The sequence below is a fragment of the Choloepus didactylus genome, chromosome 1, assembly GCF_015220235.1.
Source record: "Choloepus didactylus isolate mChoDid1 chromosome 1, mChoDid1.pri, whole genome shotgun sequence".
Lineage (NCBI taxonomy): Eukaryota > Metazoa > Chordata > Mammalia > Pilosa > Megalonychidae > Choloepus > Choloepus didactylus.
Window position 1 is genome coordinate 157,537,286 of NC_051307.1, and position 26,869 is coordinate 157,564,154.

At 38.1% G+C, this 26,869-nt stretch overlaps 2 protein-coding genes across 9 annotated transcripts in view; both read left to right on the forward strand.

Annotated features, from left to right (window-relative positions):
- PIK3CB (phosphatidylinositol-4,5-bisphosphate 3-kinase catalytic subunit beta) overlaps positions 1-23,673 on the forward strand; it is a 281,740-nt gene extending 258,067 nt beyond the window's left edge. For 7 of the 8 annotated variants that reach the window (XM_037843941.1, XM_037843928.1, XM_037843969.1 and 4 more), the window contains 5 exons: positions 13,893-14,060; positions 15,076-15,199; positions 20,200-20,345; positions 21,441-21,573; positions 22,204-23,673. In XM_037843941.1, the coding sequence (XP_037699869.1) occupies positions 13,893-14,060; positions 15,076-15,199; positions 20,200-20,345; positions 21,441-21,573; positions 22,204-22,341 (709 nt within the window). In that variant the 3' untranslated portion in view covers positions 22,342-23,673. The remainder of the gene's footprint in view (positions 1-13,892; positions 14,061-15,075; positions 15,200-20,199; positions 20,346-21,440; positions 21,574-22,203) is intronic. The other variant, XM_037843954.1, reaches the window with a different exon arrangement.
- LOC119510034 (mediator of RNA polymerase II transcription subunit 21-like) lies at positions 15,234-16,236 on the forward strand. Its single transcript, XM_037804056.1, has 2 exons — positions 15,234-15,275; positions 15,503-16,236. Exons 1-2 carry the CDS (start codon positions 15,234-15,236, stop codon positions 15,920-15,922), a joined length of 462 nt encoding a protein of 153 aa, XP_037659984.1. The 3' UTR covers positions 15,923-16,236.
- Positions 23,674-26,869: the final 3,196 nt, after the last annotated feature.

The window sequence follows — 26,869 nt, forward strand, 5'->3', positions numbered from 1 at the left end:
CATTTCTCTTGTAATTTCTTCTTTGACCCAGTGATTGTTTATGAATATTAATGAGTATTTATCCTCCATAAATTTGTGAATTTTCCAGTCCTCCTCTTGTAATTGATTTCCAGCTTCATTCCATTATGATTAGAGAAAGTGCTTTGTATAATCCCAGTTATTTAGAATTATTGAGACCTGTTGTTTTTTTAATTCAACTTATTGAGATATATTCACATACCATGCAGTCATACAAAGCGTACATTCAGTTGTTCACAGTACCATTATATAGTTGAGTGTTCATCATCAAAATTAACTTTGAACATTTTGATTACCACACACACAAAAATAATAGGAATAAAAATTAAAGTGAAAAAGAACAATTAAAGTAAAAAAGAACACTGGGTCACTTTTTTTTTTTTCTTCCCCCATTTTTCTACTCATCCATCCATACACTAGACACGGGGAAGTGTGGTCCATATGGCTTTCCCAATCACATTGTCACCCCTCATAAGCTACATTTTTATACAATCATCTTCAAGATTCAAAGGTTCTGGGTTGTAGTTTGATAGTTTCAGGTATTTACTGCTAGCTACTCCAGTTCTTTAGAACCTAAAAAAGGTTGTTTATATTGTGCATAAGAGTGCCCACTAGAGTGACCTCTCGGCTCCTTTTGGAATCTCTCTGCCACTGAAGCTTATTTCATTTCCTTTCATATCCCCCTTTTGGCCAAGAAGATGTTCTCCATCCCACAATGCCAGGTCTAGATTCCTTCCTGGGTATCATATTCCACGTTGCCAGGGAGAGTCACTCCCCTGGGTGTCAGATCCCACGTAGCGGGGAGGGCAGTGATTTCACCTGCCAAGTTGGCTTAGCTAGAGAGAGAAGACCACATCTGAGCAACAGAGAGGTACTCAGGGGGAGACTCTTGCTGCAAAGGAGAGGCTAGGCCTGCCTGTAACTGTGCTTAAGAGTCTCCTGTATGCCTCTTTGTTGAGACCTGTTTTTTGACCCAATATGTGGTCTATCCTGGAGAATGATCCATGAGCACTCAAGAAGAATGTATAATCCTGCTGTTGTGGGGTGCCATATTCTGTAAATATCTATTAAGTCTAGTTCATTTATCATATTATTCAAGATCTATTTTCTTATTGATCCTCTATCTAGATGTTCAATCTATTGATGAGAGTGGTGTATTGAAGACTCCAGCTGTTGTTATAGAGATGTCCATTTCTCTTTGCAGTGTTGCCAGTGTGTGCCTCGTGTATTTTGGGGCACCCTGGGAAGAGTCATAAATATTTATGATTATTATTTATTCTTGGGGGATTACCCCTTTTATTAGTATGTAGTATCCTTCTTTGTCTCTTTTGACATTTTTTAAAAAAGTAAAATTATTATAACAGATTTGTATTTATAGTCTATTTTGTCTGATATTAGTATAGCCACTCCCACTCTTTTCTGGTTAATGTTTGCATGGAATATCTTTTCCAACCTTTCACTTTCAACCTGTTGTATCCTTGGGTCTCAAGTGAGTCTCTTGTAGACAGCATATAGATGGATCTTTTTTTTTTTTAATCCACTCTGCCAGTCTATATGTCTTTTGATTAGGAAGTTTAATCCATTAACATTCAATGTTATTACTGTAAAGGCAATGCTTTCTTCAACCAATTTATCCTTAAACTTTTATATATCATATCTTATTTTTTCTCTCTTTTTACCCTTTTAATTTCCCCTGCTGATATTCTTCATTTCTACACTCTCCTCCAAGCCTCTTTCTCCTATCTTTGCCTATCAACCTGTAGAACGCCTTTTAGTATTTGTTGTAGGACACAGCTCTTGTTATTGAACTCTTTCAGTTTCTGTTTATCTGTGAATATTTTAAACTCCCCCTTATTTTTGAAGGACAGTTTTGCCGGATGTTGACTTCTTGACTGGGAGTCTTTCTCTTTCAGTATCTTAAATTTATCACAGCACTTCCTTCTTGTCTCCATGGTTTTGCATGAGAAATCTGCATTTAGTCTTATCAAGTTTCTCTTGTATGTGATGAATCACTTTTCTTTTGCTGATTTCAGAATTCCTCTTTATCTTTGACATTTGACATTCTGATTAGTACTAAGTGTCTTGGAGTAGGTCTTTTCAGATTTATTCTGTTTGGAATACGTTGTGCTTCTTGGACCTGTATGTCTTTCTATGAGTTGGTTAATTTTTGACCATTATTTCCTAAAGTATTCTTTCAGCCCATTTTCTCCTTTATTCTCCTTCCGGGACATTCATGATATGTATGTTTATGTGCTTTATGCTGTCATTCAGTTCCCTGGGACCCTGATCACATTTTTCCCTTCTTTTCCCCATCTGTTCTTTTGTTTATAATGTTTTCTGATACCCTATCCTTTAGTTCACTGATACTTTTTTTTTTGCCTCTTCAAGTCTGCTGTTGTATGTTTCCTTTGTATTTTTCAATCTCTTCTATTGTGCCTTTCAGTTGCAGAAGTTCTGCTTTTTTTTTTTCTTTCATTCTTTCAGATTTTTTTTTTATGCTCACCCAGTGTCTTCTTTATATCCCACATCTCTTGGCCACATTTTCCTTCATTTCATTGAATTGATTTAGGAGATTGGAACATCATTAATTAGTTGTTTAATTCCCATATCTCATTCGAAGTTTCAGTTTGTTCCTTTGACTTGGTCATATCTTCATGTTTCTTATTGTTTCTTGTGATTTTTTCCTGGTTTCTAGGCATCTGATTTTCATGATTAGTTTATTCTAGAGGTTGCTTTGTCTCTCTTGCCTGGGGATTTCTTGTTGATTGGCTTTGCGTTATAACTCTTCTTTGACACTTGGTTCAACTTATTCTAGACCTCTGATGTAACTTGTATTTACTGATCAAAATTTTTTCACCTCTGATTTATTTGATTTTTGCCCTGCATTTATGGTACAATTTTTGAGAATGCACCATTTGTACACCATTTTTCACTCCCAGGAAAAAGCTTCCTTTTCCATCTTCCTCCTCCAGGAATTTTCATCTGTTCTGTTTTTTTCTTTTTTTTTTTTTCCTCAATTCAGTTTTACTGCGATATATTCACATACCATACATTCATCCAAAGTATACAACAGTTATTCACAGCACCATCACATAGTTTTCACCTACTACCACAATCAACTTTTGAACATTTTATTACCTCAAAAAATAAAAATAAGAAGAAAAACAAAAGAATAAAAGTAAGAAAGAATACCCAAAACATCCCACACTCCTCCTTCCCCCCCACCATTCATCTACTCCCTGTACCCATTTTTCCACTCATTTGTTCATACACTGGGTAAAGGGAGTATAAACTACAAGGCCCTCAAAATCACACGGTCACACCATATAAGCTATACAGTCAGATAATCATCTTCAAGAATCAAGGATACTGGATTGCAGTTCAACAATTTCAGATATTTCCTTCTAGCTATTCTAATAAGCTAAAAATTAAAAAGGGATATGTATATAATGCATAGGAATTACCTCCAGAATGACCTCACAACTCCATTTGAAATCACTCAGCTACTGAAACTTTATTTTGTTTCATTTCTCCTCCACCTTCTGGTGAAGAAGGCTTTCTCAATTCTATAAAGCTGGGTCCAGGTTTATCTCCAGGAGTCATGTCCCATGTTGCCAGGGAGATTTATACCCTTGGGATTCACGTCCCATGTAGAGGGGAGGGCAGTGAGTTTACCTGCTGAGTTGGCTTAGAGAGAGAGGCTTCATCTGAGCAACAAAAGAGAATCTCTGGGGGTGACTCTCAGGCATATTTATAAGTAGAGTTAGCCTCTTCTTTGCAGTAACAAGCTTCATAAGGGCAAGCCCCAAGGTTGAGGGTTGGCCTACTAAACTGGTAGTCCCCAATGCTTGTGAGAATATCAGGAATTCCCAGCTGGGGAATTTTAATGTTTCTGCATTTTTCATCTGTACCTCAAGGGAGTTTTGCAAATACTTTTTACTTTTTGCCCAAATTGCTCTGAGATGTATTGAGGTTTTTTACTAAGCTGTACAAAGCAACCAGATCTCACTCTTTATTCAGAGTTCCATGTAATTATGGTGTTTCAGTTAACTTACATACAAGTTAAATTGTATAGTGTACTACAGAAAATATTGATTTTGCACCAAATAAACATCTCTTCCTTTTTGGTCTCACACAGAAGCTGAATTTTTGAGACACAGCTATTATCATCCTCTCCCCTTTAGTCTGATCTGCAGCATTCTCAACCGTGTCCATTTTGTTCGTATCTCCAATCGAAGTCTGATCTCCTTTTCAGCCTCTTTTAACAGTTGCTGCACAGGGCAAGGCTGACATTCACAGCTGCCAAACTCTGGCTCCGGGTCCCAGGTGCCACACAGACACCTGAAGCTCCAGGGACTGACCAGGTCATATACAGATAGCTCAGCATCTCAGAATTTAGAAATAACTGTTACAACTCATGATTAGATACAACAGCTATAAGAGCTTACAACCTGGGAATGTTTACATAAGCCTTCCCCTGATAACTCATGCTCCCATATTCAATTCTCAGAGTTTGCACCGTATTATTAGTCCATATTAGTGAGGTGTTATAATGTTTGTCTTTTCATTTCTGACTTATTTCATTCAATCTACTGTCCTCAAGATCCATTCATCTAGTTGCATACCTCAAAACTTCATTCCCTTTTGCTACCACTCAATATGCCATTGTATGTCTAACCACAATTCACCATTCAGTTTATCAGTCAATATACCTTTAGGCCACCTCCATCCATTGCAAATCGTGAATATTGTTGCTACAAACACCAGTGTGCAAATGTCCACTGTGTCCCTGCTCTCAGTTCCTCCATGCATACAACCAATAACAGGGTTGCAGGACCATAGCAACCCCATTTTTAGCTTGCTGTGGAACCACCATACTGCCCTCCAGATGGGCTGCATTCTACTTCCCCACCAACAGTGAATAGGTATATCCCTCTCCACATTTTCTCCAGCACTTGGATCCCTCTGTTTATTTTTTAAACAGTTTTATTCACACACCATACAATCCATCCTAAGTAAACAATGAATGATTTCTGGTATAATCACATAGTTATGCATTCACCACCACAATCTATATGAGGACATTTCCATTTCTTCCACAATGAAAGAGGAAGAGGAGAGGGAGAAAAATGAAGAATTAAAAACAGATAGAAGAATCAAATAAAATATAATGAAAAGGTCATACAACAACAATACCACGAATCCCATACCACTCCCTTGTATCATCCTCTTATAGACATTTAGCTTTGGTATATTGCCTTTGTTACAATTAATGGAAGCATATTACAGTATTACCATTAATTATAGACTCTAGTTTGCATTGATCATATTTTTTGCCTTATACCATCCAATTTTCAGCACCTTGAAATGTTCACATTGATTTGTTCTTCCTCATGTAAAAACATTCTTATATTATTAGTACACTTAACCACCATCATTGACCACTCTAGTCTTCACTAAGTTATATAGTTCCAATCTTTATTCTCAATCTTCCTTTTCTCTTTCACCCATACTTACACTCATCTTTGTTCAGAGTACTTATAGCATTGTGCTACCATCACACAGTATTGTGCTATTTCTGTATCTGTATATTCTGTACTCCTTCAGCATCAGATGCCTGATCTCTACCTTCTTTCTATCTCCTGATAACCTGTATTCTCAACTTTAACTTTCAAGCTTCACTCGTTAGTGTTAGTTCTTATTAGTGAGACCATGCAGTATGTCTAAGTAAAGTTTTATTGGAATAGCATTATTCCTCTTTGTTTATGTATTTTCTATCACTACTTTTGAGCTACAACTGCAGTGTTGAATATTGATCTAATAGCTTTCAGTGCTTAAAAATATTTACTATCTGGCCCTTTCAAGCAAATTTGCTGAACTTTCCTCTAAAGTAAATCCCCCAGAAAGTGTTTTTACTTGATTGATCCCCAAAAAATGTGGGGGATCTTCAAGCTTAGACTCATTGGTTATTTAAAAGATTAGCACATAAGCTACACAGTGGTCCCTCTCCTAATAGCAGAATCAAGGCATATGATGAGTCTTGCTTATTTATAAAAGGCTGAGCTTAAAGACTGTCCTGGTTTTCTGAGTTCCATCAGCCTAATTGAAAACCCCAACCAAGTTATTTTCTCTTATTTTTGATTTTATCTGTTGTATCCAAATGTAAAGCACAGTAGCATCAAATGAAGTTCATTGTGACCTTAGGCGAAGGAGGAAGCCACACATGGGAATGCTACAAATAAACTTTGTGTCCCTCTGATGGGAAGCGTTGTGTATCTAGCAAGAAAAAGGAACCTGTCTGTTCAGTTGAATCTTGATTGACTTTTGTACTCTGACCCCATGTTTAAAAAAAATATGCAAGACTTTAATTTTTTTTAAGTTCATTTTCAAACTAATGACCTATTCTCACCAAACCTTTTTTACTGTTTCTATAAATATATGTGCTCCAGTTCCTATTGTGTTTGGTTTTCCTTTGACCAGCTGTTCAGGTTAAACTGGGTCACATTGCACACACTCTTTTAAGTTCAATCCTAAAGCTACAGGTATTGTACATTACTACTACGATCAGATTATTTTAGTACCTCTAATAGTGCCTTGTTATGAATGAAAATGTATATTGTTCTGTTTCATTGTTCGTTAATATTTTGGATTATTCTTTTTGGTATCTTTTATGCCAAATTAGGACATTTGTAAGCCATCAGTATGTTACAACACCCTGACTTACTTTATCCAACAAATAAATAGGCAGTCATCCTTTTCTGTCAGGTCTGATACGTTTTCTACATGTCTGGCCTTTGGTAGGTTTGACAGTCTCCTCCTCCTCACCCTTTACATGACTTCAGTTTTTTGTTTTGGTTTGTTTGTTTGTTTTTTATTAAAGTGGTTGTAGCTTTAGAAAAAATGACTTCATTTTTTTGACAGTTGTCTCCATTGTGACTTTATCTGAGTTGCACTAACAGGGTTTACTTCCCTTTTAAGAGACCTACAGAAACATTCTTTAAGGATGGCAGTATCAGTAGCCTCAGAGCAGTCAGGAAATAAGGAATAAATAATGCAAGCTTTTGGTAAAAGTGTTAAAAGTTCCTCCTTTGGACGCAATGGGCTAACTCACCACCCAGATTTGGATGGACATGCCAGAGCCAAGGCCAGAGAAGAACTGCTACATACCTCTCCAGAGTGGGGTATAGGGCTTACATCCCCACTACTGTAGAATTTCGTTTTGGAATTCTTGCTTTAGTGTGAAAGTTAACAGATTACTTCTTGGGTCAGAGAGTCTGAGAAAGGAAGGTAAACGTTACTGAAATTCTTGTCATGGTCTTTATGAGAATGTAGAAATTGAATGCAAAGGGGGCCCTGGTAAGATGGTCATGACTCCAAGAGTTTGTCCCCAGCTTGACTTCTGTCAAACTGTCTCTCTGGCTAGGATGTTTTTTCCTTCCCATTGTAAGCTTTCCATCCTCAAGACTCGGTGCTTTCATCATTGCTTGCTTTTGAAGAGGAAACTGTTTGGACTTGTGCCCAGTTTGGCTGCAAGTAGAATGGGAGTCAATGCAGGAAAGTGAGCCAAAGTGCACTTTAACCTGGCAGTATTTGCTTCACATGTGTTGTGTCATGATAAGGATAAGTGTGTTGGTAAAAACATTTATGCTCCATAACTTGCATTCTTATTGAGGGGTAAATTTTTAAAAGGGGAAATAAATAAATAATGCAAGTATAATGCAAACTATTGGTATATCAGCCTGCCAACATATGGTTTGACTGTTACTCTCCCAATCTTATTATGCTAGGTCTAGGAAGGTGCTTAAGGAGGCAATAAATAATCAAATCATTGTTTGGAAGGAATTTTAGATGCTATTTAATAAAACTCTCTCCTCCTTTATCTGATTGATACACATACTAACACACTCATACATTCTTCCCTGCATGCACACTTAAACTCACACACACGTTTTCCTCTTTCATAAAAGCCTTCAAAGCCTTCCTTGGTTCTTTTAGGAGGATGATTAAAGTCTTTACATGGCCTATAGGGTCCTGGTCAGTGGTTCCAGCACTTACTGTTTCTCCTCTTCACCTTAACTTTTATGATCCCCCTTGCACTCCTCTCCAGCTATGCTGTCCTTCTGCCTCTGGGAGCTCTTTCCTGACTCCTGACATGTTTTTATGGCATTTTCCTTCATAAAAGTGTCACATGGGCATTTTACATTTGTGCTTTGTAAGCTCAGGCAAAGCACAGATTGCTTTTCTGCTCAATTCTGTATCTCCATCATCTAACCCAGTGCTTGGCACATAGCAAATATTTATTGAATTAATCCATGAATTCTATCCATTGCATTTTCTGTAGTCACCTGACCTTTATTTGAACTTTCCAAGACATCTCATACCATTATGGAGTTGCTCTAATTATACAGTTTTTAGAAAACTGGAGTGAATATTTACAACCAAAATGACAAAAGGATAATATTAATATGTAAAGAGCCCATATAAACCCATAAAAAATGTTTAAAATCCTAATAAATAGGCAAAGGATGTGAATAGCTGATTCACAAAAGAAATTCATATTAAAATGGCTAAAAGAGAGATGAGAAAAATTTCCTCTTTACCAGGATCAGATATGGGCAAATCAAAGCAAAATACCACCTATCAATTTAGCAAGGATTATTTTAATCAGTAACCTGTTTTTCAGAATATATTGCAGTAGGCACTCATATGTTTAGATAGTGAGAATATCATTTCTTATCTTTCTGACAGACTACTATCCCTTTCTATATTTTCAGCCAGTTCTCCTCAGTTAAAGTTGCTTTCTCTAAGATGTTTATAATCCAACTGAGGAGTCTAGATTTTAACTAAGGAAATTAGAAGTTGGCATGCACAACCAGTGTTTGTCATATTACTTCTCTGGCTTAACTCTTTATTCAGTCACTGTGAACTGTAAAACATGTAGCATCTCTTCATCCAAATTAGGCTCCATATCCATTTTCATTTACACAAGTAGCAGTCTTGTGCTAAGAGTCTGTATTAGGTTTAAAAGATGATTTTAGAGCCACACAGACCTAGTTTTAAGTCTTGGATCTGCCACTTAGCTAAATGCTTGACTTTTGGCAAGTTACTTCCCTTCCTCATTTGCAAAATCGGGAACTTGCTTTACAGGGATTTTGTTATTAAATTTGTTTATCTGTTCAGAAATATTTTTTGAGTACCTCCTTTGAGCTAAACATGTTCTCATGCATTTGCAGCAGTAAACAAACACTTCTGCCTGATGGAACTTATATTCAAATGGAAGAGATAGCCAATAAACAGAGAAATAAAATATACAATATGTTGTGTAGTGTTGAGGTCTATGGAAGAAGAAAAAGCAGAGTAGGGATAGCAAGCATTGTGTCAGGCATAGTGTTACAATTTTAAATAATATGTTCCAGAAAGTTCCCACTGAGATGATGACATTTCAGCAAAGTCTTGAGAGACATGAGGGAATAAGCCATCCAATATCTTTGGAAAGAATGTTCCAGGCAGAGAAAACACATGTAAAGGAGTGAGGGGGTATTGGGCCTGACATAGTTGGGGAACAAGGAGGCCAATGTAGCAGGAACAAAATGAGCAAGGAGAGGATAATATGAGAGATAAAGGGAGACCAGACTGAATAGTGAACCATGACAAAGATGTTTGCTTTCCCTCTAAGGTTGCAAGCCATTGCAGATCTTTGATCAGGGGAGTGACATGATATAGTAAACTTTAAATGGACTGGGCTAGCTGCTGTATTTAGAACAGACTGTGATGCGTAAGCAGAGAGACCAGTTAGGAAACTGTTGAATAACCCAGGTAAGGGTTGATGGTGACTTAGATTGGGGCAGTAGCAGAAGGAAGGATAGAAGTAGAGAAGTACTTAAGAGTCTGGGTACATTTTGGAGGTAGAGATAAATGTTGAGTATGAGAGAAAAAGAAGAGTCTAGGATGATCTTATGGTTGTGGACATGAACAACTGGAAGGATGGAATTGCGGTTAACCAAGATAACGCATATAAAGTACTTAGCTTGTTGCCCAACACCTTTTAGATGTTCCATAAAGGGTGAGTTCCCTTCCCCACAATTTGAAGTAAAAACAAAAGCCCACCTTTTGTTTTTTTAATTAATTTTATTGAGGTTTGTTCACATACTATACAATTATCCAAACAGCCAAAGTGCACAATCAGTTGCCCACGGTACCATCATACAGCTGTGCATCCATCACCACAATTAATTTTTTTTCCAATTTTTAGAACATTTTCATTACTACAGAAAAGAAATAAAGACAAAAAAGAAAACTCAATTCCTGCCTTAACCCCTAACCAGACCCCCTCCATTATTGACTCATAGTATTGGTACAGTACTTTTGTTACTGTTGATGAAAGAATGTTAAAATACAGTTAACTGTAGTACATAGTTTGCAATAGGTATATATTTTTTCACTGTATACCCCTCTATTATTAGCTTTTAGTTATAGTGTCATACATTTGTTCTAGTTTATGAAAGAGATTTCTAATATTTGTACAGTTAATCATGGACATTGTCCACCACAAGATTCACTGTTTTATACATTCCCATCTTTTAACCTCCAACTTTCCTTCTGGTGACATATGTGACTCTAAGCTTCCCCTTTCCACCACATTCACACACCATTCAGCACTGTTAGCTGTTCTCACAATGTGCTACTGTCACCTGTGTCTACTTCCAAACACTTAGGTTCAACCTAGTTGAACATTCTGCTCATAATGCAACCACTCCCCATTCTTTTCCCTCATTCTGTATCCTGTTAACTTATATTTCATGTCTGTGAGTTTATATATTATAATTATTTTGTACCAGTGAAACCATGCAATATTTGTCCTTACATGTGTGACTTATTTCACTCAGTGTAGTGCCCTCAAGGTTTCTTCATCAACCAGTTTTTTTTTTTTTTAAGACAATTTTGTTCACCTACCATACTTTCCATCCTAAGTAAACAATCCATGGCTTCCCTGTATAGTTACATATTTATGTATTCCCCACCATCACCACTATCTGTATAAGGACATCTCCATTTCTTCTACCAAAAGGAGAAAGAGTCAAAGAAGGTAGAGAGACAAAAGAAAAAGAAAGAAAGAAAAAAACATGACAGCTAAAAAGCAATGAAAGGAAAGATAGAATTAAACTAAAGTAGAATAAAAGAGTCAGACAACATCACTAATGCCAAGAGTCCCATACCCCTCTCTTATGTGCCATTTAGCTTTGGTATATTGCCTTTGTTACATTAAAGGAAGCATAATACAAAGTTTCTGTTAACTATAGCCTCTAGTTTGCATTGATTGTATTTTTCCCCCAATACTACCCTATTTTTAACACCTTGCAAGGTTGACGTTCATTTGTTCTCCCTTGTGTAAAAACATATTGGTACATTTTATCACAATTGTTGAATACTCTAGGTTTCACTGAGTTATACGGTCCCAGTGTTTGTCTTTCCTCTTTCCTTCTGGTGTCCCACATTCTTCTAACCTTCCTCTTTCAACCATACTCACAGTCATCTTTGTTCAGTGTGCTTACATTGCTGTGCTACTATCTCCCAAAATTGTGTTCCAAACCTCTCACTCCTGTCTTTTTCTATCTGCCTGTAGTGCTCCCTTTAGTGTTTCCTGTAGAGCAGGTATCTTGTTCACAAACTCTGACATTGTCTGTTTGTCAGAGAATATTTTAAACTCTCCCTCATATTTGAAGGACAGTTTTTCCAGATATAGGATTCTTGGTTGGTGGTTTTTTCTCTTTCAGTATCTTAAATATATCACACCACTTCCTTCTTGGCTCCGTGGTTTCTACTGAGAAGTCTGCACATAGTCTTATCAAGCTTCCTTTTTATATGATGGATCACTTTTCTCCTGCTGCTTTCAGGATTCTCTCTTTGTCTTTGACATTTGATAATCTGATTATTAAGTGTCTTGGCGTAGGTCTGTTCAGATCTGTTCTGTTTGGGGTACACTGCGCTTCTTGGATCTGTAATTTTATGTCTTTCATAAGAGATGGGAAATTCTCATTGATTATTTCCTCTATTATTGCTTCTGCTCCCTTTCCCTTCTCTTCTCCTTCTTGGACACCCATGACACATACATTCATGCGCTTCATGTTGTTAGTCAATTCCCTGAGACGTTGCTCATATTTTCCCATTCTTTTCCCTATCTGTTCTTTTGTGTGTAGGATTTCAGGTGCCTTGTTCTCCAGTTCATGAGTGTTTTCTTTTGCCTCTTGAGATCTGCTGTTGTATGTTTCCATTGTGTTTTTCATCTCTTGTGTTGTGCCTTTCATTTCCATAGATTCTGACAGTTCTTTTTTCAAACTTTGGATTTCTACCTTGTGTTCACCCAGTGTTTTCTTTATAACCTTTGTCTCTTTTGTTATATCTTCCCTGAACTTGTTGATTTGGTTTTTGATTTGATTTAGCATATCTCCTTGAAAATCTTTAATAGATTGTTTCATTAAAGTGAAATAATATCTCAACTGTATCCTGATTGAGGTGTAAGTTTGTTCCTATGACTTGGCCATATCTTCATTTTTCCTAGTTTAGATTGTTTTTTTTTTCTGTTGTCTAGGCATCTGGTTTCGTTACCCCAGTGAGATTTTCCCACATCAGTGCAGGTTCAGGTCTCAGTATGGGGTTATATTTAGGGTGTATATTAGAGGAATGACAGAGTTTCCTGTAAGGTTTCCAGTTGCTGTGCTTTTCCTAACCTGCCGAGCAGGTAGCTCCTGTCAGTTTGTTGCTCAGGACTGGTGTAAGGAGGTGTGGCCTCCTTAGTTCCTGTTTTGGATGTTTTCCCCAAGGCTCTGGGGTCTGGTTCTGAAGGGAAAGCTGGGCCCCACCTCCTTACTCTTAAGGAAGATACACACCCTAGAAGTTACCACCTATATTTGAATTGTGGTCTGTCTGACTCTGTTATCTCCTCCCCTGTCTGGGTCACAGCGCTGTGAACTGAAAATAGCTGCTGCCCTTTCTTCTGAGCCCCTGAGGTTGAGAGAGAGAAAAAAGGGACAGAAAGCCCCCTTTTGGAGTGAGTACACAGCCCCCCAGTTTCTCTCGTCGGCTAGAGGTAGCACCCAGTCTTCTAGGTTACCCCTCCCAGGACAGATGAGTCTTCTGGTTCAGTCATCACTAAAAGCCTCTGTCTACTTGTTGGGGGTTTGTAGCTTGTATTCAGCAGTCCACATTTGTTAATTAAAACCCCAGTTGGGGAAGAAAAAAAATCCAGTTGGAGCTCAGCTGAGGTATATTCACTGACTCAGAGAGTGCTGCTAGTTTCTACCGCAGTGAGGTTTTGCAGCTTACCCTGCCGTGGGGGGAGGGGGCTCTCGGTGCAGTTCCACAGCTTTTACTTACAGATTTTATGCTGCAATCTCAAGCATTCCTCTCAATCCAGGTTGGTGTTTGATGTGTGGACAGTCGTGGTTGTCCCCCAGCAGTTACTCCAAATTATTTTCTAGTTGTTCCTGGTTGTTTATTAGTTGTTCCAAGGGACTGACTAAATTCCACTCTTCTCTGTGCCGCCATTTTGCCCCTGGAATCATAGTCCACCCTTTTATCTTTTATGTTTCTGTCTACCTATTCCAGCAAATAGAATGTTTCGCCAGAATAACGAGATAGTAAATTATATGTTTAACTGACACATTGGGATTCTGGTAAATCACTCCAATTCTTGAATAAGAGATTTATTCTTTAACACAAAGTAGAACTCTTATGTTTCCATGTGACAATAATATATAATGCAAAGGTATCAATAATAAAAAGTCTGTTTTAAAAAAGAAAAAACATCCCACTGATGTTTTGTTTTATGAAAAATGTACTTGTATGAGTCTTGATGCCAACTTTTTTCCTTTCAGGATGCTACCTTACGGCTGTTTAGCAACAGGAGATCGATCTGGCCTCATTGAGGTTGTGAGCACCTCTGAAACAATTGCCGATATTCAGCTGAACAGTAGCAACGTGGCTGCTGCAGCAGCCTTCAACAAAGACGCCCTTCTGAACTGGCTTAAAGGATACAATTCTGGGTTAGTTTATGCTGTTTATCATTTTTCTTTGCAAACAGTAAAAGAAATAACTATTCTCCCAATAGGAGTCAACAGTGTTTTAGAGGAAGTATTAGGGTTGTTTATTTTATTGCTTCATTTCAGATTAGATCAAAATGATACATAGGCCTCCTAAAGTCTTATAGATTATTGGTATTGAATTCTTCTTCTGTATCAAATTTCAGAGCCCTGAATAAAGTAACAAGCTAAGAATTAAGTACGTCAACTTGTATAATTATATGAATTTATGAATATCAGTAAGTTTTGAATAGGATTAATTTTATTTGATATAAATAAGTGAGTTTGTAAGATTGTGATTTCTCCAAATTAAAAGAAAATTCAGTGCTTAAATTTGTGTTAGTCATGCCTATAGTATTGGAAAAGCACTAATATGCAGAAAATAAAAAGAATTTCACAGTCGGGGACAAAAAAGCACTGCAAGTATTTTTGGCTAAAGACTTCTAAGTCAGACTCAAATTTTAGTATTGGTAAAGTCCAAGGACTTGTATGTGAGAATCAGTTTCTGCATTTTGATCACAGGGCCTCATTTCTGAAGGAAGGGTCTGTATTATTTACTTCTAATTGAAGTCAGTGATTTGAATGGTTGAAACTGTAATACCTCTCTTAAATGTAGAATTCAAGTCTTAGGTCAAAACTGACAAAAATGTTACGGAATCCCAGCATCATCCAGCAAAAAGCCTACAGTCTCATGAATCTGTTCATTCCTATGCACAAGAGCCTACCCCCATCCCCATTGAAATATGACCCCCAGAGCACAGGAATTTGAATGGCTGAGGCAATTATCTGGTGTCTTTGCAGTCAGCCTACTGATGCATCTGTGCCCTGCTCCTGTGATGATCATCCTCTCTCCCTTGGCTGATCCAGCAGGTTCTGAAGTTTCCCTCATAGTCAGAGAGGAAAGGGAGTGTGGATAGATCTCAACTCACACATTTGGAGGCTAAAAGTCTTTATTGCTTCTACTTTTTCTCTTGTTTAGGGATGACCTTGACCGAGCCATTGAGGAATTTACTCTGTCCTGTGCCGGCTACTGTGTAGCTTCTTATGTACTTGGGATTGGTGACAGACATAGTGACAACATCATGGTCAAGAAAACTGGGCAGGTGAGCTACTCCCTGTGGCCTGCCAAGGGCCCCAATGCTCTATGGCACAGTCTCTAGCAGAACTCAGGCAGATTCTGTAATAATTCTCAGAGTCATATTTCTGTCTTTCCTTCAATTTCCTACCATCTCTCATTTTACATACCATGTTCTTCCTATATACATTTGTTTGCTTAAAGTTAAGTGGTAAGCATTTATTTAAATGTTTTAAAAATTGTTGAAAAAAATAAGTGTGGTTATTAAAAAAGTGACTTATCTTTTTAATATAAAATTTATATTTGGGAGCCAGCAACATGGATGGATTAGCTCACACAGCTGCAAAATACCATGAACACACTTGCAGATCAGTTTTTTAATGCCATTGGAGTGTTGCAGCAGTGTGGTCCCCCTGCCTCTTTTAGTAATATTCAGATAGTAATTAACAAAGGTCAGCCAGCTAATCCTACAGAAGAGTATCCCCAGCTTTTTGCAGCACTGATTGCACAAACAACAAAAGACATTGATATTTTGATAGACTCCTTACCCAGGGAGGAATCTATAGATGCATTTCAGCCTGCTAATTTGTATAAGGAAGAAGAAAATAATAAAGCTGCTACATGTCTAGAGGATGTTGTTTATAGAGGGGATATGCTTCTGGAAAAGATACAAAGTGTACTTGTGGACTTTGTGCAATCACAGCTGAAAACAAGAGGTGCTACCCATACCCAGTCTCTTCCAGACTCATAGTACCATTGAATACAATGTGGCTGAGAAAACAACTATTTCAGTTCAACTAAGACTTTTGCATCCGATTGAGATGTAAGCCTTAACAATATTATGCAAGCCTTACAGAAACATTAAACACTATGTGTATCTTTTTAGCTATTTTTAATAGTGTTCTGTTTTCACTCTCGATAATAAGCTTGTAAAATTGTGATTGGACCAGTTTTAAATCATCATTATACCATCATTAAAAAAATAGTATCTAAATGAAATTATTGAGGAAGATATTGCATTCATGGTCATAATACAATCAAACAGAGTACTACTAAAAAATTATATTTGGGACACATCTGTACCTATGAGTAGAAGAAATAAATGATGTTCTAGATGTATTAAAAGAAGATAATTATTGGGGATTGAATCATGTTCCCCACAGAAAGCATGTTCAGGTCCCTATCCCGGGTCCTCTGGGTATGAACCCATTTGTAAATAGGACCTTTAAAGATGCTTTTGGTTAATGGGTGCCAAAACTGAGTGAGGGTGGGCCTTAATCCAATATGGCTGAAGTCCTTACAAGCAAAGGAAATTAGACCCAGAGAGAGATGCCACAGGAAGCAGCCAGAAGCTACAAGACAATGGAACCTGGAACAGAAAGGAGAAAATGCCACCATATTCATCATCATGTAACTGAAAAGCCAAGGAACCTCAAAGATTGCTGGCCAGCCAAAAATACCAACCCCAGGAGGAAAAAGCCTTCTAGTTTCTGAAACTGTGAGCCAACAAATTCCTATTCTTACATCAACCCTTTGTATAGTATTTCTTTTAGCAACTAGGAAGCTAAACCAATAACCAATGCTTAAAAAGTTAAGATGAATCCCACTTGAGCCATTTTCTCTTTTAGAACCTCAAATCTAATCATACCCGAGAGAAAGAGAAAGGGAGTATGAATAATATCATTTTGGGATAGCTAGTGAAGTTAGGTCAGGTTATTTGTAAGGAGGCTCTTAGTTTTCAAATGAAAAATTTCTCATTTCTCATTTCCTGAGTAGTTTATTTGTGTCTGTAAAATATTTTATATTAAGCAAAGGCAAATGAGGTATTTTGAATAATTTTTCAGTTTCTCTGCCCTTGGAATTCGCTGCCACTAGAGGCATAACATAATAAAAATGAGTCACTGTGTGATCTTTCTTTAGATGTGATCCAGAGTTTTGCACCTTCTGGGGGATGTGGATGGTTCTGGTTTGGGCTTTGAGAGTGTGCCTAGGCCATAAACAACAAAGTAATCTACCCAACAGTCAGCCTTTCCTTTTGATTGTTAACCTCTCCCCTTTTAAAGGCAGCGATTGAACTTTGTGTCCATACTTATAAACGATTCCCCTGTTGTTCTGGTTGATCAGATTGAACACATAGGTTTATCTCTACTCTTTCCTGATACCTTCTAAAATGATAGGAAGGAATAAGAAATGTATAAACCCAGGAGAACAAAGATAATAGGTAAAGAGCCCACAGTGGGTGAAAGACTTTAACATATTGGGGGATGATAAAAAACAAGAGTAGCAGAGCTGAGAAAATGGAAACTTAAGTACTTGTAGACGAATATATCAGTGCGAGAAACCTGAAATCAGAGGCACCGGTATTGCTGATGTGTTGGGAATGTGGGGGAAGAGGCTGAAAACAGTGTTGGTTGGCAGCTTATGTATGGAGCAATTAGGTGCTCAAGTGCCTTCTCCTACCACAAGAAGGAGAGGGAAAGTTTATTCTCTGAGGAAACTGATTCTCCTGACTCACGGACACAGAGACCATATATATAATATGGGAAAAGTTCCATGTTAAAAACGGGGGCATAGTGAAAGTCAGCATACTAAATGGTACGATCCCCCATCTCTTCTGCTTGTTTTGCTTGAAGAATACTGGCAATCAGGTGTATATCCCCATGGTCAGCAAGAGACTAGATGATTCTTTTAAAGATAATCTGATTGTTCTGGTGAAAAGAACTGACAGGTGGGTTCTCTTCCCAGTCACTTTGCCGGGAAGACCCCAGTCAATAAGCCATTCCTGTAGACAGAATTTTCATTCAACTTTTTTGTGCCTCATTCTTAAATATGATTGGTTAGCCAAGGGATTACCAGATATTTGAGGGAAGCTTTCATAAAATTAGAGACCAAAAACAAGCAAAATGGAAAAAAAAAAAAAAAAAAAAGAACTCTGAGGAAATAGTAACTGCAGTAAATAGAAGATTTAGAAAATCAAGAAAAAGACATTGCATCCCTGAACTGATAACAGGATTCTATTTTTTTTAAATCAGAAAATAGCAAGAGTCCTTGGCAATTAAAAACAGAAATAAATAAAAAGTTAAGATAGAAGTAGTATAAACTAAAGAGCAGCTAATATTTATTGAACTCTTCTCTCATGGCAAGCACAGTTCTGAGTGCTTTATATGTGTTAATTTCTTGAATCCTCACAATAACCTTATGGAGTAGGTAGTACTACCCCCTTTTATAGGTGAGGAAATTGAGGCACAGAGTATGGACATGCCAGGATTTAAATCCTGGCAGTTTGGCTCAGATTCTGTTTTCTAAGCACCATGTTGTATTGCTCCTTTATATCCTAAAAAGTAGAAAAATTATGAGAAATAGAAGAAAGAGGATTCAGAAATGACAGTTCAGGAAGGTATACCTTCAGCCTAAAAAGGAGTTCCAGAAAGAGGGAGGGATCTTAGCAAGCAGTTAATATAAAAACCCCTTCCAGAGCTGACATTTATGAATATCCAGTCAAGAGTACAAAAGTTTGGTGAATGAAAAAGTCCCTCATAAGGCCCTTCACAATGAAAAAATTCCAGTGCATCAGACATAAAGAGAAAGTCTTAGAAACTTCCCAGCGACACAGCCAGTCACATATCAGGGATTGAGAATCAGGATAGCACTTGGCTTCTCAATGGCAACACTGGAAACTAGAAGACAATAAAAGTTTGCCTCCATAATTTTGAGGAAAAATGATTTCTAATGTAGAATTCTATAACCAAACTGGCAATCAAGTATGAATTTGGAATAAAGATATTTTCAAACATACTAGGTCTCAAAAGTTGTACCTACTCTGCGTCTTTTCTTGAGGCTACCAGAATAAGAGCATCTACTAAAACAAGGTTTCTCTCCAGGATGCTTTTGCCCTCTAGGGAACATTTGGCAAGGTCTGGAGGCAGTTTGGTTGCTACAGCTAGGGGGATGCTACTGGCATTTAGTGGGTCAAGGCTAGAGATGGTGCTAAACATCCTATAGTGCGTAGGACAGCCCGTCCCACCCCCCACCTTACCCCCCAACAAAGAGTTACATGGCTCAAATGTCAGCAGTAACGACGTTGAGAAAACCTAGTCTAAACCCAAAGAAGAATATGAAGTGGGGCACAGGAAACAGGAACTGCAAATGAGAGAAGAGTGAAGGGAGAGCCCAGGATGATGGCTTTGCAGCAGGCATAGAGAGCAGTCAGCCCTGATAGGAACTTATCTTACCTGACCATGTGGAAAACAGTTTTGAAAATGATTTTTAGAACTTTAGGAGAGTTTGAGAAGAATTGATGACAGGGTCATAGAAAACTAAACCATCAAACAAAATAACCAGGAAAGTGATTTTCTCCAGGAAGAAAAAGAAACAGATGAACAACAACCACAAAAAAGGAAATCTAATCATAGTATACCATATGGCTTAGTTTTGAAATGTATTTACATCATCCAAACAATGTGATATAGGCACTGAATATTGATTTAACCAAAAATTATGACACAATGTGCTACATTATGTACCATTACATTAGCACAAGAGTGGCAAATCCTTACCTTCTATAATAGGAGTGATAATCTGAAATTAGGATATAAGACTTAATAGTATAAACATGTTGTTTAGAAAAATGGAAGCAAATACCAGGAAAAATAGGTAAGAGTGGGGAGAAGTTACATCTAAGTAGTAGCATTCCAGATGAGGGAGCTGGTGGGGCAAGGCAGTACTCGTAGTTTTATGGAACTAGTTGACTTTGTTTTTTTAATCAGACACTTATTATTTGGAGATATTTTTCTTTTTAAAGAATCTCCTATCCCACTGCATATATTCAGTTTATTTCAAGGTTATTGTTGAGTGTAAAAGACTACTAAATGTTAGAAAAGTGGTCCAGTGGGCTGTGAAAAAAAAGAAAAGGATTTAGATGAGGTGGGGTATAGTGAGTGCATTGCAGTCTAGGACTACTGAGAACTTGCCTTTCGATTTAGAATTTACCAGAAAAACAAGGGATATTAAATCCCACTTGTCTTCTAGCTCTTCCACATTGACTTTGGACATATTCTGGGAAACTTCAAGTCTAAATTTGGCATTAAAAGGGAGCGAGTGCCTTTTATTCTTACCTATGATTTCATTCATGTCATTCAACAAGGAAAAACAGGGAACACAGAAAAGTTTGGCCGGTGAGTATGCATTCAAAGTTAACTACATCTAACACTTTCTCATCTGACTAGCATTTTCTGTGCTGAGGTGTATTTGGATCTCGGAGATGTAAAATCTGGTAATAGGAAGCTTTTGGGGGAATTTCCTGTCCAGTCCATGGCCTGGTTCAGAAATACTCAGGAGAAACTGAGAATGCTAGAAAGTTGAAGTCAGTTACCAGGTTTTATTCCAATACTGTACCATTTTTTGCCTGTTTCAAAAATTCTATGAAATTTTTAAGAGAGTTGGTAGTGAAATGCTGAGGGACCGGCAATTTTCTGTCATTTTGTGTGGAGTTCAGAAAGGAAGCGAGGACAGAGGGGCAGGCTTTTTAATCTCTGATTGGTTCCTCACTAGCTGTATGTTCCTAAGCACATTACTTGTCTTCTTGCCTTTGTTTCTTAATCTTAAAATGGGGAAATATATGTAATTAAATTTCAGGGTTATGATGATTAGAGAGATGCTATATTTGTGGACAGTATGTACGATAAGCTTAAGAAATGATTGCTTAATCTTTTGGCTTAGTCTGGGTTTTAGTCTTGCCTGGGTTCTGCAGAAATATACCTCTCTGGGCAAAATAGAGGAATAGGACTGAGTCTTGAAGAGGAGAGACAGAGAAGGAAAGATGACAGGGATACTTAATACATAAACATTGACACTGGTTTGGGGGGTCATAAAAGGAAGGTAGTCTCTAGTTTGACCACAAAGTCAGAATCTAGAAGTACACTCAGAAATCAGCATGAATTATGATTATTACTTGCTTTTTAATTAGTTCTTTGGTTTCATAGAATTAAAAAGCCTAAATGAAGTGTAATATTGTCTTTTATCATAGAATTGCAATTTAGTTTTGTTTTTGACAAAGTTTATGTGTGATTTTAGAGAGCCTGAATTGTTTTATGTAAATTTGAGTCCTGGAACTATTTTCTCAGAAATACAAATCAGAAATAAACTTTAGTTCAGTAGATTTCTTCCAGCTTTTTCAAAGAAAATGTATGTATGTTCCTCTTTGTTTTCCTTTATGAAATGTGCTCTCTCTCTTCTGACACCATGTTCATATGATTTGCTGCATAACTAAGTTTCCGCCAGTGTTGTGAGGATGCATATCTGATTTTACGACGACATGGGAATCTCTTCATCACTCTGTTTGCACTGATGTTGACTGCAGGGCTTCCTGAGCTCACATCAGTCAAGGATATACAGTATCTCAAGGTATAAACGGCCTTTCTTTGTGTTGGACTTTATGTGTATGTAGCTCAGCTGTAGCTGCGTATCTCATTCATATGCCTGAGGGGGTGGAACAAAGTCATTTCTTCTGAGATGGTGCTTAGCCTGGAGGAAGGGAATCTGGAAGTTCATATGAAGGAGCAGTTTTGAAAGAGGAACTTGTAACCTAAATGATTTTCCTATCAGTAGAAGGGGCATAAAGAAGGCTGGTATTGGGCAGCAACCTTCCTACCCAGACACTGGCAAAACAGGAGTTAGCAGTTTGTTGGCACTTTGCTTCTCAGCAATCTACTTCTTATTTGCCTGAGCCTTAGTGGGCCTTGAGTCATCTTAATGGTTATTTGGATGGTACCAACAAGTTGCTGAGTAGGTAGGTATCTTGCAGTAAACATAATTTCATTTCATCTTCAGAAACCCTTGGGCAGAGATCATATTATCACCTAAGCTTGGTATTCATTTTCCTTCCTGCAACTGGCATTTAAGTACAAACATGTGCCATCAACATATGGGTGCCTGGGGAATGTGATTGAGCCATCCTATCCTGCAGACTTTGACATTTACACATCACTACCAAGGATGTATAAAATCTGATTTTTCACCCCCTTCCTTTTTTAGGACTCTCTTGCCTTAGGGAAGAGTGAAGAAGAAGCACTCAAACAATTTAAGCAAAAATTTGATGAGGCGCTCAGGGAAAGCTGGACTACTAAAGTGAACTGGATGGCCCACACAGTTCGGAAAGATTACAGGTCTTAATGATCAGCCTTTGCTCCTAATGTATTTGTTGGTTTCATTGAGTTTTCATTTTGCACTTGCACTAAATTGAAGATGATTCTGCCAGAGATGTTATAAAGGGAATGAAATTCTGGAACTCAGAATTAAAGTAAGAACAAGGCATCCCACCGAAACTAACTTGAACAATCCCTGATGACCACCTCTGCTTTTTGAATGCTTGACCAAAACTCGTAATGAAAACTGTCAACATTATGGATAATCATTTCCTGCAGACTTTGCACGCCAAGGAATGCTACTAGAGATGTTTTCTCTCTCTTTTTTTAATGTGTTTGGTACTTTTACAGAAAGGTGTAAATACTTTTTTTCAATATTGTGAGCAAGTGTGTTTTCATTCAGCCAACGTATCCACACCTTGGGGCTGGTGGCTGTTCTTACTTTCCAAATGAGGCTTAAAAGAAGGTATCTTTCTTCCCTTTTAAAATTATGTAAATTAAAAATTATGATATAATTTGAAAGTATGATTTTTTCAAAAGAAATATTTTAAACCTGTGAAAACTTGTTCATTCTTTTGTTAATATTTATCTTCCATGATAGCATCATTCCTTCCATACTTGCTGAAAATCTATTGGTGAGGCAAATATTATATATATATATATAATATATGCTGCATATATATTTATAAAATTTCTTGTGGGAGTTCTATATAAAAAGATATTTCTTTGGTTTTTTTTTTCCCCAGCCTGAGTTTTAAAATTTTACAGAAAGCAGAGCTTTTTCTTAAGTTAATTTTCACTTAACTGTGTGATCCAATTCTTCCAGCTGCTTCTGTAATGAGGCACATATTAATACAGTTTTTACATGGTATCTATGAAAGAGTTTGCTTCATCAAGCATAATACTTGAGCAAATCCATCCAAGAAAGAAAGCAAATGAAAAGAGAACTGTTCTATTTATGGAATAAACTCCAGACCTAAAATTCAGTATTTTATTGAAACGACAGCTGTTCTTACTGTATTTATTAAAACTTGTAGTAATGTGATTTTCAAGGATGGTCATTCAAATTGAAATGGTTTCATGCCATACAGGATTCTTTAATTTATTTGTTAAGGTACCATATCTTTAGGGTGCTAGATGGCAAATAGTATTAATATGTGCAATAGGAACTACTGGTTTGAATGCATAAATGGGTGCTTTCTCTGAAAACTGGCAACATCCAGAAAAACTACTGCTTATTCTCCAAAGAATATTGGGAGCTCTTAATCTTCAATAACATGGGAAAGAGAACTGAATATTTGCCCTGTGACTGGGTTTTCTATAGGAATTTCATTAAAGATTGTTTAATTTTGTCGTCTTCCTTAATGTTCTCAGTCAAATAAATGGGTAAGCTGGTTTCAGTTGTTTTGGGGATGTGTGGGCTTCTTTATGGGCCACATAGGTCTTCAGATCGCAGCACGTGGTACTCCAAGAAATGACCACATCAGATGACAAACCAACCTCAGTTGAGGCTGAGGCTCATGACCTCTTCTCAGACTTCTCTTCCTGAAAGCCCTTCTTCCCAGGCCTATCAGCCACAATGTGGGGAGCCTCTTGGGCTTTGATGAGAGCCTGAGGAGAAGGGGTACCGTCATTGGGTTTTCCATGCCTTTAGGAGATATGCTGAGGTCTGGGAGAATGCCCCGTCAATACTCAGCACCCAAACCAAAGCCATACTGTAGCCATGCTGGAGGTCTCTTCCATCAGGTAGATGCTCAGAGCAGACTCTCTCCTTGTTTAAAATTTTTATTGTGATAACATATCTGCACATAAAATTTCCCATTTTAGCCACATTCATGCATACTGGTTAGTGGCATTAATTACATTCACAATGTTCTACCACCACCACAACACATTACCAAGATTTTTTTCATCACCCAAAACAGAAACTCTGTACCCATTAAGTATTAATTCTGATTCTCCCAAACCCGTCCCCAGTTACCTGTAATCTACTTTCTTTCTCTATGAATTTGTATATCCTAGTTATTTCCTATAAGTGACAACTTAAAATGTTTATCCTTTTGTATCTAGCTTATTTCATTTAACATGATGTCTACAAGGTTTATCCATGTTGTGGTATGTATCAGAATTTCATTCCTTTTTATGGCTAAATAATACTCCATAGTTTGTATATACCACATTTTGTTTATCCATTCATCTGCTGATGGACATTTGGGTTAGTTCCATCTTTTTGCTATTGTCAGTGTTGCTGCTGTGAACATTGGTATACGTGTCTCTCAGTCCCTGCTTTCAACTCTTTTGAGTATATCTCTAGAAGTGGGATTTCCAGATCATATGATAATTCTGTGTTCAATTTTTTTAGGACCTGCCAAACTGTTTCAGAGTGGTTGCACCATTTTACATTCTCCCATGGCCATAGTTTCTTGGAAATAACTCAGCTGAGGATGAGTCTTGGCTGCTAAACTCTGTTCTCAGGGCCAGTCTCAATGTGAGTTCCAGGAATAGGACTGTAGGACAGGTTTGTTCAGGGATTTTTGTCCAATGGCAGTCCACCATTATGTGCACCAGGCCACAAGTCAGGGGTTTGGAAGTATCGAACATTGCCAGGTAGAAGCAGACACCTCTTTTTACAGAGGTGTTCTTAGTTCAAAGGTGGCCTTGATAAATGTATGCCAAGTCAGAGAGTGTGAGTGTTTTCATGAGCAAAAAAGGGAAGTGAACCTCCATTGTGTCCCTGGACAGTGCTGGGTCTAAGCCTAGGGTAGCCTTGATCCCCTCTCTCCCCACCTCTAATATAGCCTGCCTGCTCCTCCTCAACCCTGTTCCAAAGATTGCAGCTCAGTAGCGTTCAGCTGCTGTGCAGTCTCAGCAAGTGCTCTCCACATACTTCTTAAGTTGCACATCAATAACTGTCAGGGGCTGTGGCTGAACCAGAGAGGAGGAGGTGGGAAGCAGAATCACCACCCTCCAGTATGGGTTATCGCCCTGGGCTGCAGGAACAACTGCTTGCACGGGGGCTGGTTACCTTGGCTCTTGAGCACTCTGGCTCAAGATCTCATCCCAAACACTTGGCTACATGTTTTCTGGTCCTTTTCAAGTTCCCCTAAAACGGGAACAACATCTGAGTCCAACTGGGACTGGGGAGGCAGAGGGTGACTTTGTTGAGCAAGTAATCCTTGAATATCCATCTCATACATATAGGCAGACCCTGTACTCCAGAGGCCAATATTTACGGTCTAGCTCTCTGTGACCCTTGATTAAGTTATTTCATTTCTCAGAATCTGAGCTTGCTAGTTTGCAAAATGGGGCTAATAATACCTGTCCCACTCACTTGTCTTGGGCTGGGGAGAATGGCATAAGACTAGGGATGGGAATGTGTGCTTAGTCCCAACTCGAGGCAAACTTACTTGTTTCTCTGCCTTTCCCTGTTGAAGGCCACAGAAGAGAGGAATCCCAGGGAAGTAAAGCCCCATCCAGAGCTCTCCCCTTGTCTCCTCTCTGGGGAGGCCCCTCTAGTGCATTCTCAGTTCTGTCTGAGTGTCAGATGTCAATCAGGCAGCCTGTAATGTAGGTGTCACTTGTCTACAGAAGATAAAAGATTGGTCCATGGGTTACAGAGCAGACAGGTACCATGCCATATGACCCTGGCTGTTAGGGATGGGCGGCTTTGGAAAGGAGGGGGCAGGAGCTGGAGTTTCTTGGAGAAGAGGGCCTCTTAGCTTAGTCTTCATGGACAGGTAGGAAGTAGGGGAAAGGGTAATGGGAAGAGAATAGGTAGGAAGGCACAGCATATATAAAGGTCTGGAGAGGCAAAACTGTAAAATTCCTGGAACTAATAGGCTCAACAATTGTTTATTTTATCTGCCTCTTTCCTGTCCCTCCACTGCAGAATGCTGCTTCTCTTCTCAGGGATCCAGGTAGGATCTAAACACCAGTCAGATCCTTCCGGAGCTTGTTCCTCCTCCAGTATCTGTGGCAGTTTTCTCACCTTTTCCAATGATGGAAAAACTGTCATGACGTCATATCATGAGCCCGTGATTCCTTTACACTTTTAGCGAAGTCCAGGTTCAACAACTCAGAAATTTTGGCTTTTCAGACCCTCCCTACTTTCTTCTCTTCTACCTTTATTTATTGTGTAAAATAGCATATAAATAACGTGAACATATTATAAATCACACACCCTTGTGAGCACCTCACAATTCAAGAAAGAACATTGCCAACACCTCAGAAGCCCTACAAGTTCCCCTTACTGATTGGACCCCTTCCCTCCTTGCCAAGGTAATCACTATCCCTACTTTAATGGCAATAGTTGTTTCCTTACTTTAGGGTTACACTGCCTACTTTTTGGGTCTAGCTTCTTTTACTCATTATTATGGTTTCAAGTTTGAGCCATGTAATTGTGCATAACTAGTTCATTCTTTATCATCACTGTATAGAATTCCGTTTTCTGGATGTACCCCAGTTTATATATCCTTTGTATTTTTGGATACATACAGGTTGTTTCTAATTTGAGCCTACTACAAATATTGCTGCTATGAACATTTTAAGTTATTTCT

What these genes read in the sequence shown, in the direction of transcription:
- LOC119510034 (XM_037804056.1), top strand. Translation starts at nt 15,234, where the DNA reads ATGCTCTATGGCACAGTCTCTAGCAGAACTCAGGCAGATTCT. An exon ending in GCAGAACTCAGGCAGATTCT is followed by an intron (nt 15,276 to 15,502) that starts GTAATAATTCTC and finishes TGGATGGATTAG; the next exon opens with CTCACACAGCTGCAAAATAC.